The sequence below is a fragment of the Tachysurus vachellii genome, chromosome 26 (genome assembly GCF_030014155.1).
Source record: "Tachysurus vachellii isolate PV-2020 chromosome 26, HZAU_Pvac_v1, whole genome shotgun sequence".
NCBI lineage: Eukaryota > Metazoa > Chordata > Actinopteri > Siluriformes > Bagridae > Tachysurus > Tachysurus vachellii.
In genome coordinates, this window is record NC_083485.1 from 3,463,837 (window position 1) to 3,478,612 (window position 14,776).

Sequence of the window (14,776 nt, forward strand, 5' to 3'; positions counted from 1 at the left end):
ATTGGAAACATGCATCACAGTCCAGACACTGATAAAATATGTTATTTTTAATGTGTATTTTTCAAGCTCCAGTACCAAGTGTAGCATTTGTTGGTGTTGTTGTTGTTGTTGTTGTTGTTGCTGCTGACATGCATTGAGCCTAATTATCAGCTGATCCACTGAGAATATGAAATGAATTTAATTTATAAGTAACTTCTAAATTAAATAATAACTAAATAAATCAACGGACTGCTTATCAATTTCCCTTTATTTTACTTCTCGAATTCTGATTGGTGGCGTTGCAAAAGGATCACGTGCACATTTTCTATGTGTCTATTTTCAAATTGTCCTTATAGATTCATCTTTTTTTTCGCCAATATTTATTTGTATTTCTTTTTTTTTTCCGCATTAATACAGTTTTATACATTTTTTTTTCTAATTGCTGACTTCAATTTCCCCCAGAATTTGTGGTTATTGCTAAACTCAATATAAATAGAAACAAAGACACCTGTTTATCTATATATAAATAATTAATGGTGTTGAAATTATTGTGACAGTTCTACAAGGTTTTCTATGAAATTCATATAAATTTCGGTTGATTTGACTGGAGAAATATATTTTTTTTTATTAAACAGTAAATATTACAGTCTACCAGAATGAACGCTGTTTTTTTTTTTTTTTTTTTTTTTTGGTGGTTATAGCAACTATAAGCTTCTTTTACACCTTACCTTGTTATTACAGCCTAGTATAACTTCCAATAACACAGTTTATTTCCTTATAGAATATATCTTGCCCAAACTTGAATAATGGCCACTACTTGAAAAAAAAAAAAGCCAGTATCTTTACTAGCAATAGTAAATTACTTTAATAGATTATGTTTGAATTAGAATTTGTTTTTAATACTATATAGTTATTAAGTAACTATAAATAATCAATTGGTTCTAAATATTTGTTAGATTATTTTTGCAATAAATAAATATGTTTATATGCATGTTGTATTGATTTGGGGAAAAAATTCTATTCTATTTAGCATTTGTCCTAAAAATAAAAGCTATTTGAAACTATACCTGAAACTATAGCAACACTGTAATGTCATTGTAGTAGATTAGGTTAAAAAAAAAAAGTAATCTCAGCATGAGACTTTTCTGTGTATTATGCAGATTTACTTATTTGTTTTCCACTGAAATTCTTTGAGAAAATGAAGAAGCTGAAATTGTCACCTGTCGCATTAGTGCCTGGAAGGTCAAGTCATGAACCGCTGATCAAAGAGATCTTGAAATCAAGCGAAATCAAAGGACGTTGATTGTGGAACATAATATTCAATCCTCCTTCAGTAGAAAATGTATGCCGAGTTTTCCCCCTTTTTTTCCTTTTGTTTTGCATGAGCTATGATATGACAAAAAGTCGTGTTTTGTGTGTAGTGATTACACTTATACATGCGTACTGGTGGTAATCCTTAATGTTAATGATATGAATGGTCCATGTTCTATTGAGACTCATCCCTGGCACAGAGGTTTGTTTTACATCATTAAATGGAGCTGTGGTTGTGGTATTTTGTGTAACATTCTGTATTTGCTTGTGTATCTCTGTTGTTTGGCTACCTGTTTTTTATTATTATTATTATTATTATTATTATTATTATTATTATTATTATTATTACTGCTGTTATTATTATTAGCTATTAAAATGATTGATTTCTCTAACACATTTCTATACATACGGGGTCAAGTATTCATCTGAACCGACTTCATCCATAAAGCTGGTGTCTCCGAGTGTTTCGTCACCGTTTTGCTTCCTGAAACCGATAACTGAATTAAAAAATCGTTTAAAAATCAAGTTTAAAATAAACACTTTCAAGTCGACCGCAACACTGATACGTGTTAATGTGGAGAAATGTATAGATGGCTCAGAAAAGTGTATTGATTCCTCAGTATAGCAGTGGATAGGACAAGGGAACCAGGCCTGGCCTTAGGGGGGGAGAGAAAACACACAATAATAATAATAATAATAATAATAATAATAATAATAATAATAATAATAATAATAATAATAATAATAACAACAACAACAACATTGTTATTATTTTTTATTAGTAGTAGTAGTAGTATTATTACAATACTACTACTACTACTAATAATAATAATAATAATAATAATAATAATAATAATATTGTTATTATTACTATATTATTATAAATGATACACTGTTAAAAAATGTTTATTACTATAACATTGTCAACATATATAGAGAGATTCTGTTCATGTAACATAACTTACTATGTATCAGTTTCCTGTTGCTGTTGTTGCTGCAGTTGTCTTGTTTACAAATATTGTAATAGACTAATTAATAAAAATAGTTCATTCTGAGTAGTTTCACTACAATAAGCTGGCGTCCCTTTCGGCATGGCCTGGGATTCATTTTAAAGATGAATAAAGTACATGAATGATCGAATGAATGAATCTGAGTCGTTTCAGTTGAAAGAGCTATTTTAAAAAAAGATTTTGCTGTTGATGTGTCACCTCTTTAATATGAAGGTGCATGTGGTGTTGTATTAATTAGCTAAATATCATTAATCACCTGTGGGTCCGGATATGCGCCTTAACTTATATTAAAGTTCTGAATATGTATAGAATATAAATCTGTATAAATGTAGTGTGGTGGGATATAAGCAGAGTAACTCCGTTAATATAATATTTAGTTTGGATTTGTTTTGCCTGGTTTCTCTGATGAGATTAGAACAACATTAGACAGGAAAATTAAAGCAGAAAAAAAACTCCACACTTATAAGCGCTTAGACGGTGTAAGTAAATCCTCCACCTTTGAATTAACACTCAAACGCTCTCCATTTACATCCTTCTAGACTCATATAAACACTTTAATCGTTGGTTTATCATTGTAGGTGTGTTAATTCTACACTACACGTGTGTTGGTGCAACACTGTAGGTGTGTTCATCCAGTTCTGGCCGCAGTAGTTACAGGGTTCCATGCGCTCTAGTGCAAATAAACAGTCGCGCGCACGGTGTTGACTGTTGTTTATATAATTAGCTGGATGAGCATATACACTGCAAATCATTAACTTCCTTCGTGTGAGGTTAATGCGTTTTCTTTCAGTGAGCATTTCAAAAACGATGCATTCAAATAAATAATGCATTGCTCACAAACTGAAATGTGTGTCCTTTTTTTCGCCAAATCATGGTGCAATGTATCTGGATTCTCTGAAACAAGACTGATCTCAAGCTACCATTTAAGTTGAACAGATTTCTTGCAAAAACTCATAAATTTATAAAGTCAAAAATATTTATTTAGCATCGTTAGTATTTATGTCATTTATTGAATTATGTTCCTGGGATAAGCAAGAAAAACACTTCAATTTTAGTCCAAAAGACTCTTTTAGAACCTTGATGTCTACTGTATAGTAATCGTTTATTGTAACATATGATCTGTTTGCTTGATATAAAATGATCTATCATTTATGCAAGCAATAAAGAAAAATGCTCATCTTTCTGTTTTGGCATGTTTTATTTGTTTTCACAGTTCACAAAATATTCCTGCTGGTATACTTCCAACAAAATAGTCCACATGGAATTTTTTTTTTTTTTCTTTTTTTTTTTTTTTAGATGTGGAAGTTGCATAGAGAAGCGACGTTCCATCTTACCATGAGGTGCTGAACACACGCTGCTTCTCATCCAGACGCTGGTTCCTTTAGTGCTCTTTCATTTAAGAGCTGTTACATCCACAAAATCACCAAAAACAAAGCTCAGAGGGTAAAAAATCAAGAAGTTGGTGATGTTCAAGATTGAATTCCAGAGCCGATTTCAATGTTTTGAGTAGACCTGGAGAAGCTCCTCTTTCTTTCTCCCCCATCTCTCTGCCTCTCTCTCTCTCTCTCTCTCTCTCTCTCTCTCTCTTTCTGGACTACTGGATGAAGTCATGTACCTTCATGAATGAATGCCTGTGCTGTGCAGCAGCAAGAAGTCATCATGCATTTATGATGTACCCAATAACCCATCACCGTGCGCAAAACCTCTTCTCTGCATGACCTTTTATTTACATTGCTTATTATATACTTCATGTTAACATGCTAGTTGAAGGCTGAGCATTTACATTTCACTCTGAGTCTGAGTTCTGAGCATGTTGCGCAACACTTTTGGTGTATAGAAGTTTTCAAAACGTGAAGCCTCTGAAATTATTTTTATTTTTATTTTTACAGTTAATTTCTGCCCACTGATCATATGGTTTTTAGGGGATTTAGTTGCTGATGGGAGCACTGAGCGGATGGGTGCGCGCTGTTTGAGGACTCAGGGGGTAAATATGAAGTGACACGGGCCAGGTTCTTATTGTAGGACCCCAGCCGACTGGCGCCAAGCGCCCTTTTAACAAATAGCGCAGTCCCACTTAATCAGCGAGCGCTGACGGAGCGCCTTAAAGGGGCCGCGCCGTCGCTTTCTGAGCAGCGAAGCGCAAAAAAACAATAGTTGGATTTTTATTTTTTTTTTTTTTGGTGCATTTAATGAGACAGCTTCCTCCTAAAACGGGAAACTAATTATAAAAATGCTTTCTCCGGTATCTGGATATAATATAGTCTATTACTCTTGGTTTTAATGTGTATTATTGAGGTTTTATGATACTCCATCAAAATAATAAAGGTATGACTTTTCTAGAAAGAAATGTGCCTTGTATATTGTTTGTAAATAAATAAATAAATAAAAATCTTACAGAAAATCTACCCGATAATCAATATCCATACTGTTTATTTTTTTATTATAGACCCACAGTATAATCAGTGATGTGATGAGAATAATATGCACGTGTATATTTATTCCTTTATAAACAATATTGTATTTTGTCTTGAATGCACGTGCTGTATATGCCAGTCAATAACTATCAATTCTTTCTCTCTCTCTCTCTCTCTCTCTCTCTCTCTCTCTCTCTCTTTCTCTCTCTCTCCTCTCTCTGCTGTTTGCCTGCCTCTTTTTTTTTATTCCGGAGGGTGGGGGTGGGGGGTAAAGGAGGGGTGGGATTTCCACATCTTCTCTATGTCATTGGTTAATATTTTATCCTGTTGACATGTTTTCTCGCTGCAAAAGCTTCCGACACCTTCGAGCCCCTCATCGGCCCACCTCCTCATCCTCGGCCCGCCTCCCCCTGACTCGATCCGTCAAGGCTACGCCCACCGCGCGCCACGATTGGTCCGTGACGCGTAAAATCGGCAATCAAGGCGCTTGGCTCATTAGTGTGGGCGAGCAGAGAGGAGGAGGGAAGCGCAAAAGACAGAAGTGTTGAAGACCAAAACTCACGCTGAGCTCCGGATGAGTTTGGGCTTTTCCTGTTCCTGGAGCTGCCTTGTTTTATTCGGCGCGTCTCTGGGATAAAGAAGCTGTAGTAGAAACAGGGAGAAAATCCCTGTGTAAAGTGCCAATGTCTCTCTGCTGACGGATGATGTTAAACACTGCACTGGAGCATCATCAGCCGGACTAATAGTATCCTGTTGGTCATTTCTTTTTTTTCTCCTGCTGCGGAAACGTCATCGCTTTCGTTCTAAAACTCTTCCGTGATTTTTATCAGCCGGTTATTGTTCCTTTTTCTCACCCGGACATATGCGTATAGATTCTCGCCTCTTACAGCTTTGACTCGTTCCTTGTTAGTGGATGCACCGATGAGAGATCCGGTTTTCACGGGGACCGGCGCTATGGCTTATCACCCGTTCCACGCGCACCGGCCCGCCGACTTCCCCGTGTCGGCGTTCCTTGCCGCGGCGCAACCCACCTCCTTTTTCCCGAGCCTCGGGCTTCTTCCCAAGCCGCTGGCTGAACACGCTCTGTCCGGAGCCGCGGAGGCGGGCCTACACGCAGCGCTGCACGGTCACCATCATCACCACTCTCACCCGCAGCAGCAGCAGGCGGCCGCCGCCGCGCACCTCCGTGCACTAAAGAGCCTCGAGCCAGAGGAGGAGGTGGAGGACGACCCCAAAGTAACGCTCGAGGCCAAAGAACTCTGGGATCAGTTTCATAAAATCGGCACCGAAATGGTCATCACCAAGTCGGGAAGGTGAGCGTGAATTTTGTCAAATGTAGATCATTTGTGTGTGTGTGTGTGGGGGGGGGGGTGTTATGGGGGTGGTTTGGTTGGTTGGTGATCAGTGAACCTACTAAAATCATGTAGATTTGTGTTTATAGGTTAAATTTTGCGTATTCGAAAAGTACAAAATACGAAAATGTACTAAATATTTTTTTATTCCAATGTTAATTATGCAGAGTATAAATTATAACGAAATATATATTTTAAAAACAAACAAATGATTTAGCTTTGTGTTAATATGGGTTTAGTGCAAAGAAAAGACATGTATTAGAAACAAGAAGAAGAAGAAGAAGAAGAAGAAGAAGAGGAAGAAGAAGAAAGTTAATAACAGCATTTGTTTTGTTTTATAGTATAATATTAGTAAAACGTTTTTTATGAGACAGCAAATTCTTGCTGAAATAAGAAAAAATGTTTAGTTTGTTTAGCAGATCAGATTAGAAAATGTACAAATAAGTTAACTTAAATATTAAGGGTCAATGTCTGATAATAAACACTGATTTAAAACGTTTTCCTTTTTTTTGTCTTGCATTAATATCATAATATTTATTTTTTATATGTACGATATGTATAATCTAATTTATGGTATTAAAAGAAAAGTAAATGAGATCACGGTATTAATCGGTTATGATTATTTTTTGTGTTTATTGATGCAGGTTCTATTCTGTTCATTAAAAAAAGAGTCTATACTTTGACTTTCTAAAAAGTCTTAGAACTGTAGTTTCTGGGTTTAGCATGTTGTAATAAAGACTAGAAAAATACCTAAAAGTATTTGAAAATGAATGCTCTATTTTATAATTTTGCATGTTGGTTGCTCTATGATTTAAAATGAATTTAAAAATTGAAATTTGTATTTATATATATTGCGTGCATTTTTTTGCTAATTTATTAAAATTCTGGCTGGGGTTCAAAAATATGTGCTCCCTCCGCGCAGGAGAATGTTTCCTCCGTATAAAGTGCGTGTGAACGGACTGGACAAAAAGGCCAAGTACATCCTGCTGATGGACATTGTGGCGGCGGACGACTGTCGGTACAAATTTCACAATTCTCGCTGGATGGTTGCGGGAAAAGCGGATCCGGAGATGCCCAAGCGCATGTACATACACCCGGACAGCCCCGCCACAGGGGAGCAGTGGATGGCCAAACCGGTCACCTTCCACAAGCTCAAACTCACCAACAACATTTCCGACAAACACGGATTCGTAAGTGATTTACGGTTTTGTATTTTTGACCGTATGTATTGCTGCTGTGCGCTTTGGTGATGCTGATAAGGCGGTGATATGAATTGGTTACACTATTAGATTTTAATGAACTGGAGACCCTTCATCAGTCCTTTATTTATCTATTTTTTTATTCGCTTATTTCAGTCTATGTGCTTGTCTTTTTGATGTAGGCCTAAACACACACACACACACACACACACACACACACACACACACACACACACACACACACACACAGTTATGCCACGTATAGGTTAAGATCAGCTTTATTGATCCTGACGTTTTGTCGAAAATAAGTAACAATTAAAAGATTGCAGAAATGGTTTTGTAGATATTGACCTATAAAGGGTAACAACATTTAAAAAAAAAAAAAAACACTTTGTGACTGTTATTGCTGCTTATTTTATCTGTCTATTGCTTTAAATTGTAGCTTTTTGGTTTGTTTGTTTGTTTTGTTTTAAACCATAGAGTTTAGTGGTATTTGGACGCCTGCTTGGTTGATCCCACATCCCCTTTAACGCATTTTATAGCTTTTTTTACGCTTTAACATTGTGCCCATGCATATGCTCTGATAATGTAAGATTAACACACTGTGGATTAATCGTAGTCAGGTTCCTTCATTAGGAGTTCTGTGGGCCTCTTACGACGACCTTTGGCGTCTTTTTGGATCTCATTATCCTGAGGCACGAGAGGAAACTGTTAGATCCCCAAAGTGTTTTCAGTCACCGGCCCCTTAAGTGCAATTTAGCGAGAAAAGCTTGCGGAGTGATTGCTTTAAAAATAAATGCCACGGGTTACTAGGAAAACCACGTTCCACATGCCAGCCTTTCTAGTCTGCTGTAGTGGGTTAACCCATGCATTTCCTTGGAGTGGCTACAGAGCATAATTACTGATTACTTTCACGCAGCTTCTCTTATTATTAAAACATTTCATAATAAAGAAAATTCTTTTTACTGTAAAATTCTTCTATTTACTCAGAAAATTATTTAAAATTATTGCAGATTAGTTAGGGGCCCAAGCACCTGTTGTGTCTGAGCAGAGCACCTTATTGTAATAGCATTAGTTTTTTCATAATGATCATTATCATCATCTTCATCGTCTTATTATTATTATTATTATTATTATTATTATGAATAATTCATAATACTATAAGAATTTTATTAGTACTATTAGTTTTATGGAATGATTGTAATAAGTATACCAAACATAAGTATCTCAATAATAATAATAATAATAATAATAATAATAATAATAATAATAATAATAATAGGCCAATGGAAGGAAACGTGAAAAAAAATGAAGCCAAAAAATGTGACGTATTAAAAATATAAGGAATAAATCAAGAGTGCTAACAAAAGCCCATTCTGTTTTTCCAGACTATCCTAAACTCGATGCACAAATACCAACCCAGGTTTCATATTGTCCGGGCCAACGACATATTGAAGCTGCCCTACAGTACGTTCAGGACGTATGTGTTTCCAGAAACAGATTTCATAGCCGTCACTGCCTATCAAAATGATAAGGTGAGTTACAGCTTTTATCGTGCGGCCTATAGGAAATTGTTCATCCATTAATATCAATGAACTTCTCATTTTCCCACAACAAGGCTCTTTTTATTTATAGACTGTCTTTGGCACAAAGAAAGGCATTGTGCTGTTGTGAACGCAATCCCTTTTTTTATTTGCCTAGACTACCATTCATTATGCAAACCATTACTTTATGATTAATCATGGTTACTGAATCCCGAATGTCTTTATAACAGACAAAAAAATGCAAGTCATGTAATGTTTCCATCTGACAAAACAGAAAATGTTTACATGGAGCACTTTTCAGTCCGGAGTGTTTGCATAATTTGAAAACCTTTTGACATTTTGGCTCAGATTTTTAAAACACTCCTGTAAACAAGTGGTGTGTAGATTTTTTTTACGAACCATCACTTGAATTAGAAGTGTAGAAATGTTACTCCCTCTACTCACACTATAGCTAATTTATTTTGTATTTTAATTTATTCAAATCTAGCTAAATAAATGTTGCGAACCAAAAGTATAGACATGTTTATTATATCAGGGTGTGTGCATAAAATGTCAATTATAAACTCGTCCTAGTGTTTGAGGTTGTACTGTTGAGATGTACACTAGGATAGCTGAAATAATAACATGAAGAAAAGTAAGATGGAAACAGTTGTGTGCACTGAATAGGAAATTCAAGGTGCAGTGTTAGAGATTTAATGACCTGTTTTTTGGAGCTTGGAAGTGACTACATCAGTTTGATGGGTTTATTGTTTTATTTTCCACATGTGTTTGGTGTAACAGGGAACAGATTTCAGCAGGTTTTGTTTTATTTCTCGTAGATTACACAGCTCAAAATCGACAACAACCCTTTCGCCAAAGGATTCAGAGACACGGGCAATGGCAGGAGAGAAAAAAGGTATTCGTTTTGCAAATATGGCAACGATTTGTACTTTGTTGGTTGTATTGGTGTTTTAAACATGCTGCATAGATTGCGGTCGTTATGTATATGGATATATACTTTTTTCTGCTCAGGAAGCAGTTGAGTCTGCCTGCTCTGCGTGTCTATGATGAGGCGTGTGCTAAAGGAGACGGAGCGGATTCTGATGCTTCATCCTGCGATCCGCCGAGTACCAGAGAGCCGCTTCACTCTCCTCTAGGATCCGCATCAAGCCCGCTAAAATTCAGCAGGTCCAGTCGAGGTGTGTGTGCACTACAATCTATTTAAATGTGTATGTTTTTTAAAATAATGAGTATGTATTTTCTTTTACTGTATTCATAATCTATGTATTAATTCTGTCTATTTTGTGACTTGATCCTTTTAAACTATAGCTCTATTTATTTCTATTATTTTATTTGATTTATTTCTATTATTATATTCTGTTTTCTTTCCGTTTATCCCTTTTAAATTTTTTTAATTTGTATTACTATAAACATTTTTTATCTACCGATTTTTCTATTTATTTATATACATATTTTATTGATAGTAATCCTTGTATGACCCAGTGCAGACTTCTATAACATTTTATGAACTCAATTTAAATATATTCAGCTACTAAGCACAGCTATAGAGCTATTATTTTAGAGTGAGAGAGAGATGAGAGAGAGAGAGAGAGAGAGAGAGAGAGAGAGAGAGAGAGAGAGAGAGAGAGAGAGAGAGACATTTGAGAGACACTGTTTCAACAAACTAGCCACTTTTAACTACAAACTACTAACACTTTCAATAATATTATGTAAACTTTAAGACTTAAAGCTTATGGCGAAAGTGCAAATGTCAAGAAGCCGAGGCAGCTGCGCCATCTGTTGATTTTTCTCATCTCTTCCTTCTCATTATAAACTGTTTATTTATAACCTAATTAAAACCTCATCCAAGGTAAAATATGTACTATGTATGTATGTTAAGTATGTTAAATGTGTAAAATAACATTTTGGTAATTTATTAGTACCTTTTATTTATTTCCACTCAAAGCAATTCATTTTAGTTAAAAAGGTCCAAGTTTTTTGTAGGTCACCATGGGTTTGTTTTAAATCTATTCAATTCAGGTAATGAGGCTAATAACTCTGAAAACAGTAAATATAACTCTGATAATAGTAAATGTAATATATTTGATATATTGGATTTCCCCCACTATAAGAAAATGTTTTAATTAAATAAATAGTGGACCCCCTTGCTATGCTTCACAGACCTTAATTTACGAGGTTCAAATTTTCTCTGTCTGTTATAAAACTCCAATGACTTGCAAAGGACATATCACAAGGTTTAAATGTTGCTGGTTTACATATATAAATACAATCCAAAATATATAATACACCTGGGTATAATAGTCTGTTAAAATGTCAATCCCTGTTCTCAGATTTTCAATGTTTTCTATAACTCAGAGGTCTTACATGGCACAACTTTTAACCGCCTTTTAAATAACGCTACCAAAAGTCCCATTGATATTTTTTCCTTTCAAGTTTTTGGGAATTCGTCTGAGGTAAACAAACCCTTCTGCCAACTTTGGCAGGAATGAAGGTTGGCATAAAATAAAGGAAGTGGGTTTGAGCGAAAATGTGACAATGATTAATTTTTCAGCCTGCAATGTTCTTGAAACAATTTTTATTTAACTATAGCTTCTTGAGGCTAATAAATTCTTGCTATTTAAAAATTAGTGGTAAGAAATATTAAAGATAGTCTTCAGAGTGGGTGTCATAAATAGATAAAAAAAAGTTAGCAGGTTTTATTTCCTTTATTCTTTATTCTTGTATAATGCCACAAACCTTCAGAGATGCCTCAAAAATTCATATTAATCTTTACAACTTGGCTTTTTGTCATATTTATTATAGATGAGAAAAACTCCACTGAGTGTGATCAAGAGTTGGAGCACCAGGAGGAAATGTCGGTAGGAATGAATAGTCCTGGAGCACAAGCAGCATCTCCCTTTAAGTCAAGTATTGAGGAAAGGATCAAAGAAAGACCTGACATTGACAAAAAAGAGGAATATGCAGACTCAAGTAGAGAAAGCGACTCTGCTTTCAGCATTAGAAACTCAGAGAAAGACAAGTCAGGTAGAGGAAACCCAAAAGAATCAGAATCAACCAGGAAGGAGGGCAAGGAACACTTTACACCACTTCTGATCCAAACGGAGGGCCCGTCATCCTTCAGTGCCAATCACCTCCAGGGCCTGGCACTGTCTGGCCTGCACAGTCAGCCTTTATTTAACCCACTGAGTGCAGCAGGGCACCCGTTGCTGTTTCACCCGAGTCAGTTCGCCATGGCACCTGGGGCCTTCTCAACTATAGGCATGGGGCATTTGTTGGCATCAATGTCAGGAGCAAGTGCCCTAGAGAATGGGGGCCTGTCACCCCAGGGCACTGGTACTCCAGGATCCTTCCCATTCCACCTCTCGCAGCACTTGCTAGCATCTCAGGTAAAGAGCAGTTTCATACTTAATTGCTGCTATGTAGGCGATTCTTTATTGTCGTGTGTGACCTGTTGTGTTAATATTACAAGTAGGAATAATTATTAGGAACAGTTCAGCCAATCGATTGGGGGTACAATCATTGTGGTACATTTAGCCATCAATAGTGTCTCACAATCCGAGACATTTTTATATACTTTTCATTTCGTTTTATATACTTTCACCATATATTAAGCTATATTACATGACATTTATTAGGACTTAACTGATTAATTGATTGCTATTCGGTGAAGCTTTTCTTTACTATTTGTCTGTGGCTTTGGTCCTGCCTGAAAAAAAGCTTCACCGAATAGCAATCAGTTAATCAGTTAAGTCCTAATAAACTCAGATAAACCAGCTTAATAAGTTCACGTGAACACTTGTTGAATCAATGCATCTTTTTTAAATGCTTTAGTGTATAATGATGTAGCCTGTAATCTTCTTTCTGTAGGGAATCTCTATGCCACCCTTCGGCAGTTTCCTCCCGTATCCATACACGTACATGGCGGCGGCTGCGGCTGCAGCGGCTTCATCTCTCCCCGCCGGCGGTGTGGCTTCATGTCTCAGCCGCAGCACTTTAATGAGCGGCTCGCGGTCCAGACTACGTTTCAACCCCTACCAGATCCCACCGAGCTCCAGCTTGCTCAGCGCCGGACTCCCTGGTGCGGATCACGCAGACTCCTGCTCGGGTTCCTCCTCCAAACCAGGCAGCAGGGAGAGCAGTCCCGCACCGGGGCCGCACGGATCCCCGCACACACCCTCCAAAGAGGCCGTGAACGAACTGCAGAACATACAAAGGCTCGTGAGTGGACTGGAGAAACAGCGGGATGAGTCACCGGGCCGAGACTCTCCGAAATGACCACATATACGCCATGTTAAAGTCTTTGGATGCAAAAAAAATGCATGAATTTGCATCAAATATCAAAATTGCATTTGGTTTGAAAAAAAAAATCGTGCAAACAGGAAAAAAAAATGAACGCACTTTGGGGTCACTGTATCCCAGAAAGATGCGGATAAAACTTTTGACTGAAGGCAAATGATTCAAGTCCTAAATCATGGTCATGGGGATTGAACATTGAACTGACCCTAAACCAACTGGACTTGGCTGAAAACACAATCCACATCAATGGATGATCGAATTCTAGTGTACTTGTATCTGGGACTTTTTTTTTCTTTGAATTATTTATATGTAATATTCAGAAGATCAAAATAACTATGTAAATAAGCGGAATGGATTGAAGATGATGAGTTTTAATTTATTCAGATTGTACATTGGTGTGTAAATACTATCTAGGTTGCAATTTGTTACATTTCTATGTGCCCCAATTACCTGAGTGTATAGAAATATTATCACTAGCGCTTGTTTGTATGAAACCCGAATGCGTGTGTGTGTGTGTGTGTGTGTGTGTGTGTGTGTGTGTGTGTGTGTGTGTGTGTGTGTGTGTGTGTGTGTGTGTGTGTGCGTGTGTGTGTGTGTGTGTGTGTGTGTCATCGCAGATCTCTCTGCTTGCAAGGCTTAATTTCATACATTGTACTGCGTTGCGATTTATTTTAATACAGCGATGCACTAACAGGGAAATCTCAGGTTTTTTTTCTTTCTTTCTTCTTTAAAAAAAAAAATTAAATAAATATATCTGTCCTAGAGAAATCCTTTAAATTAGTTCATCTGGTAATATTTGGACATCCTCGGGTAATATACAGTGGTTTTTGTTGCATTTTCTGCATTTGAATAAAAGAGGAAGGTGTTGCACACTTCTGTGATCACATCTTTATTATCAAGTGTGACTGATTTAGAATATTATTCCTGATATGACGTGGCGGGTGCTGATTGGTCAATGGACTGACTAATTAGAGCGCGATTGAAAGTATTGTTACGTAACAATAGTTACGAGTTTATAGTCAAAGAAAGAAATATGTCTACATGTTTGAGTCAAGCAAGAAAATGAATACACACACAGAGAAAGAGAGAGAGAGAGAGAGAGAGAGAGAGAGAGAGAGAGAGAGAGAGAGACATTTGAGAGACACTGTTTCAACAAACTAGCCACTTTTAACTACAAACTACTAACACTTTCAATAATATTATGTAAACTTTAAGACTTAAAGCTTATGGCGAAAGTGCAAAAGTCAAGAAGCCGAGGCAGCTGCCCCATCTGTTGATTTTTTTCATCATTTTTTTGTCGACTTCCTCCTCATTATAAACTGTTTATTTATAACCTAATTAAAACCTCATCCAAGGTAAAATAAGACCATGTGATTAGAACAATAGGATAACTGCAGAAAGTTATATGTTATATATGTTTTTGGTTATATTCCCCATATAACAATATCATCAGTGATGACAAAAACAGTAGAACTGTCTATAGGGAATTATTTTCATTTAAAAAAAATAGGATGTGAATAGATTGTTTATCTCGGTGTAGGTGTTAGGATTCAAAGAGTTACGCGTTTCTTTTTTTAGGACAAATCTAGTGTGCTTTGTTTATACACGGTCCATTAGGTTATCAGTATCAGCTGTTAAGATTGGACCAGTTTTATTGCTGCGTGTGTGTGT

The 14,776-nt window shown here is 36.5% G+C and overlaps 1 protein-coding gene across 1 annotated transcript; it reads left to right on the forward strand.

The window, feature by feature from the left end:
* The first annotated feature begins 5,204 nt into the window (after positions 1–5,204).
* Positions 5,205–13,942, forward strand: tbx2a (T-box transcription factor 2a). The gene is made up of 7 exons (XM_060863126.1): positions 5,205–6,027; positions 6,989–7,256; positions 8,654–8,800; positions 9,628–9,704; positions 9,821–9,987; positions 11,612–12,195; positions 12,677–13,942. The coding sequence occupies exons 1-7, from the start codon at positions 5,636–5,638 to the stop codon at positions 13,082–13,084; spliced, it is 2,043 nt and encodes a 680-aa protein (XP_060719109.1). The 5' UTR covers positions 5,205–5,635; the 3' UTR covers positions 13,085–13,942.
* The last annotated feature ends 834 nt before the right edge of the window (positions 13,943–14,776 follow it).

What these genes read in the sequence shown, in the direction of transcription:
- tbx2a (XM_060863126.1), top strand. Translation starts at nt 5,636, where the DNA reads ATGAGAGATCCGGTTTTCACGGGGACCGGCGCTATGGCTTATCACCCG. An exon ending in CTGCCTATCAAAATGATAAG is followed by an intron (nt 8,801 to 9,627) that starts GTGAGTTACAGC and finishes TATTTCTCGTAG; the next exon opens with ATTACACAGCTCAAAATCGA. An exon ending in AATGGCAGGAGAGAAAAAAG is followed by an intron (nt 9,705 to 9,820) that starts GTATTCGTTTTG and finishes TTTTCTGCTCAG; the next exon opens with GAAGCAGTTGAGTCTGCCTG.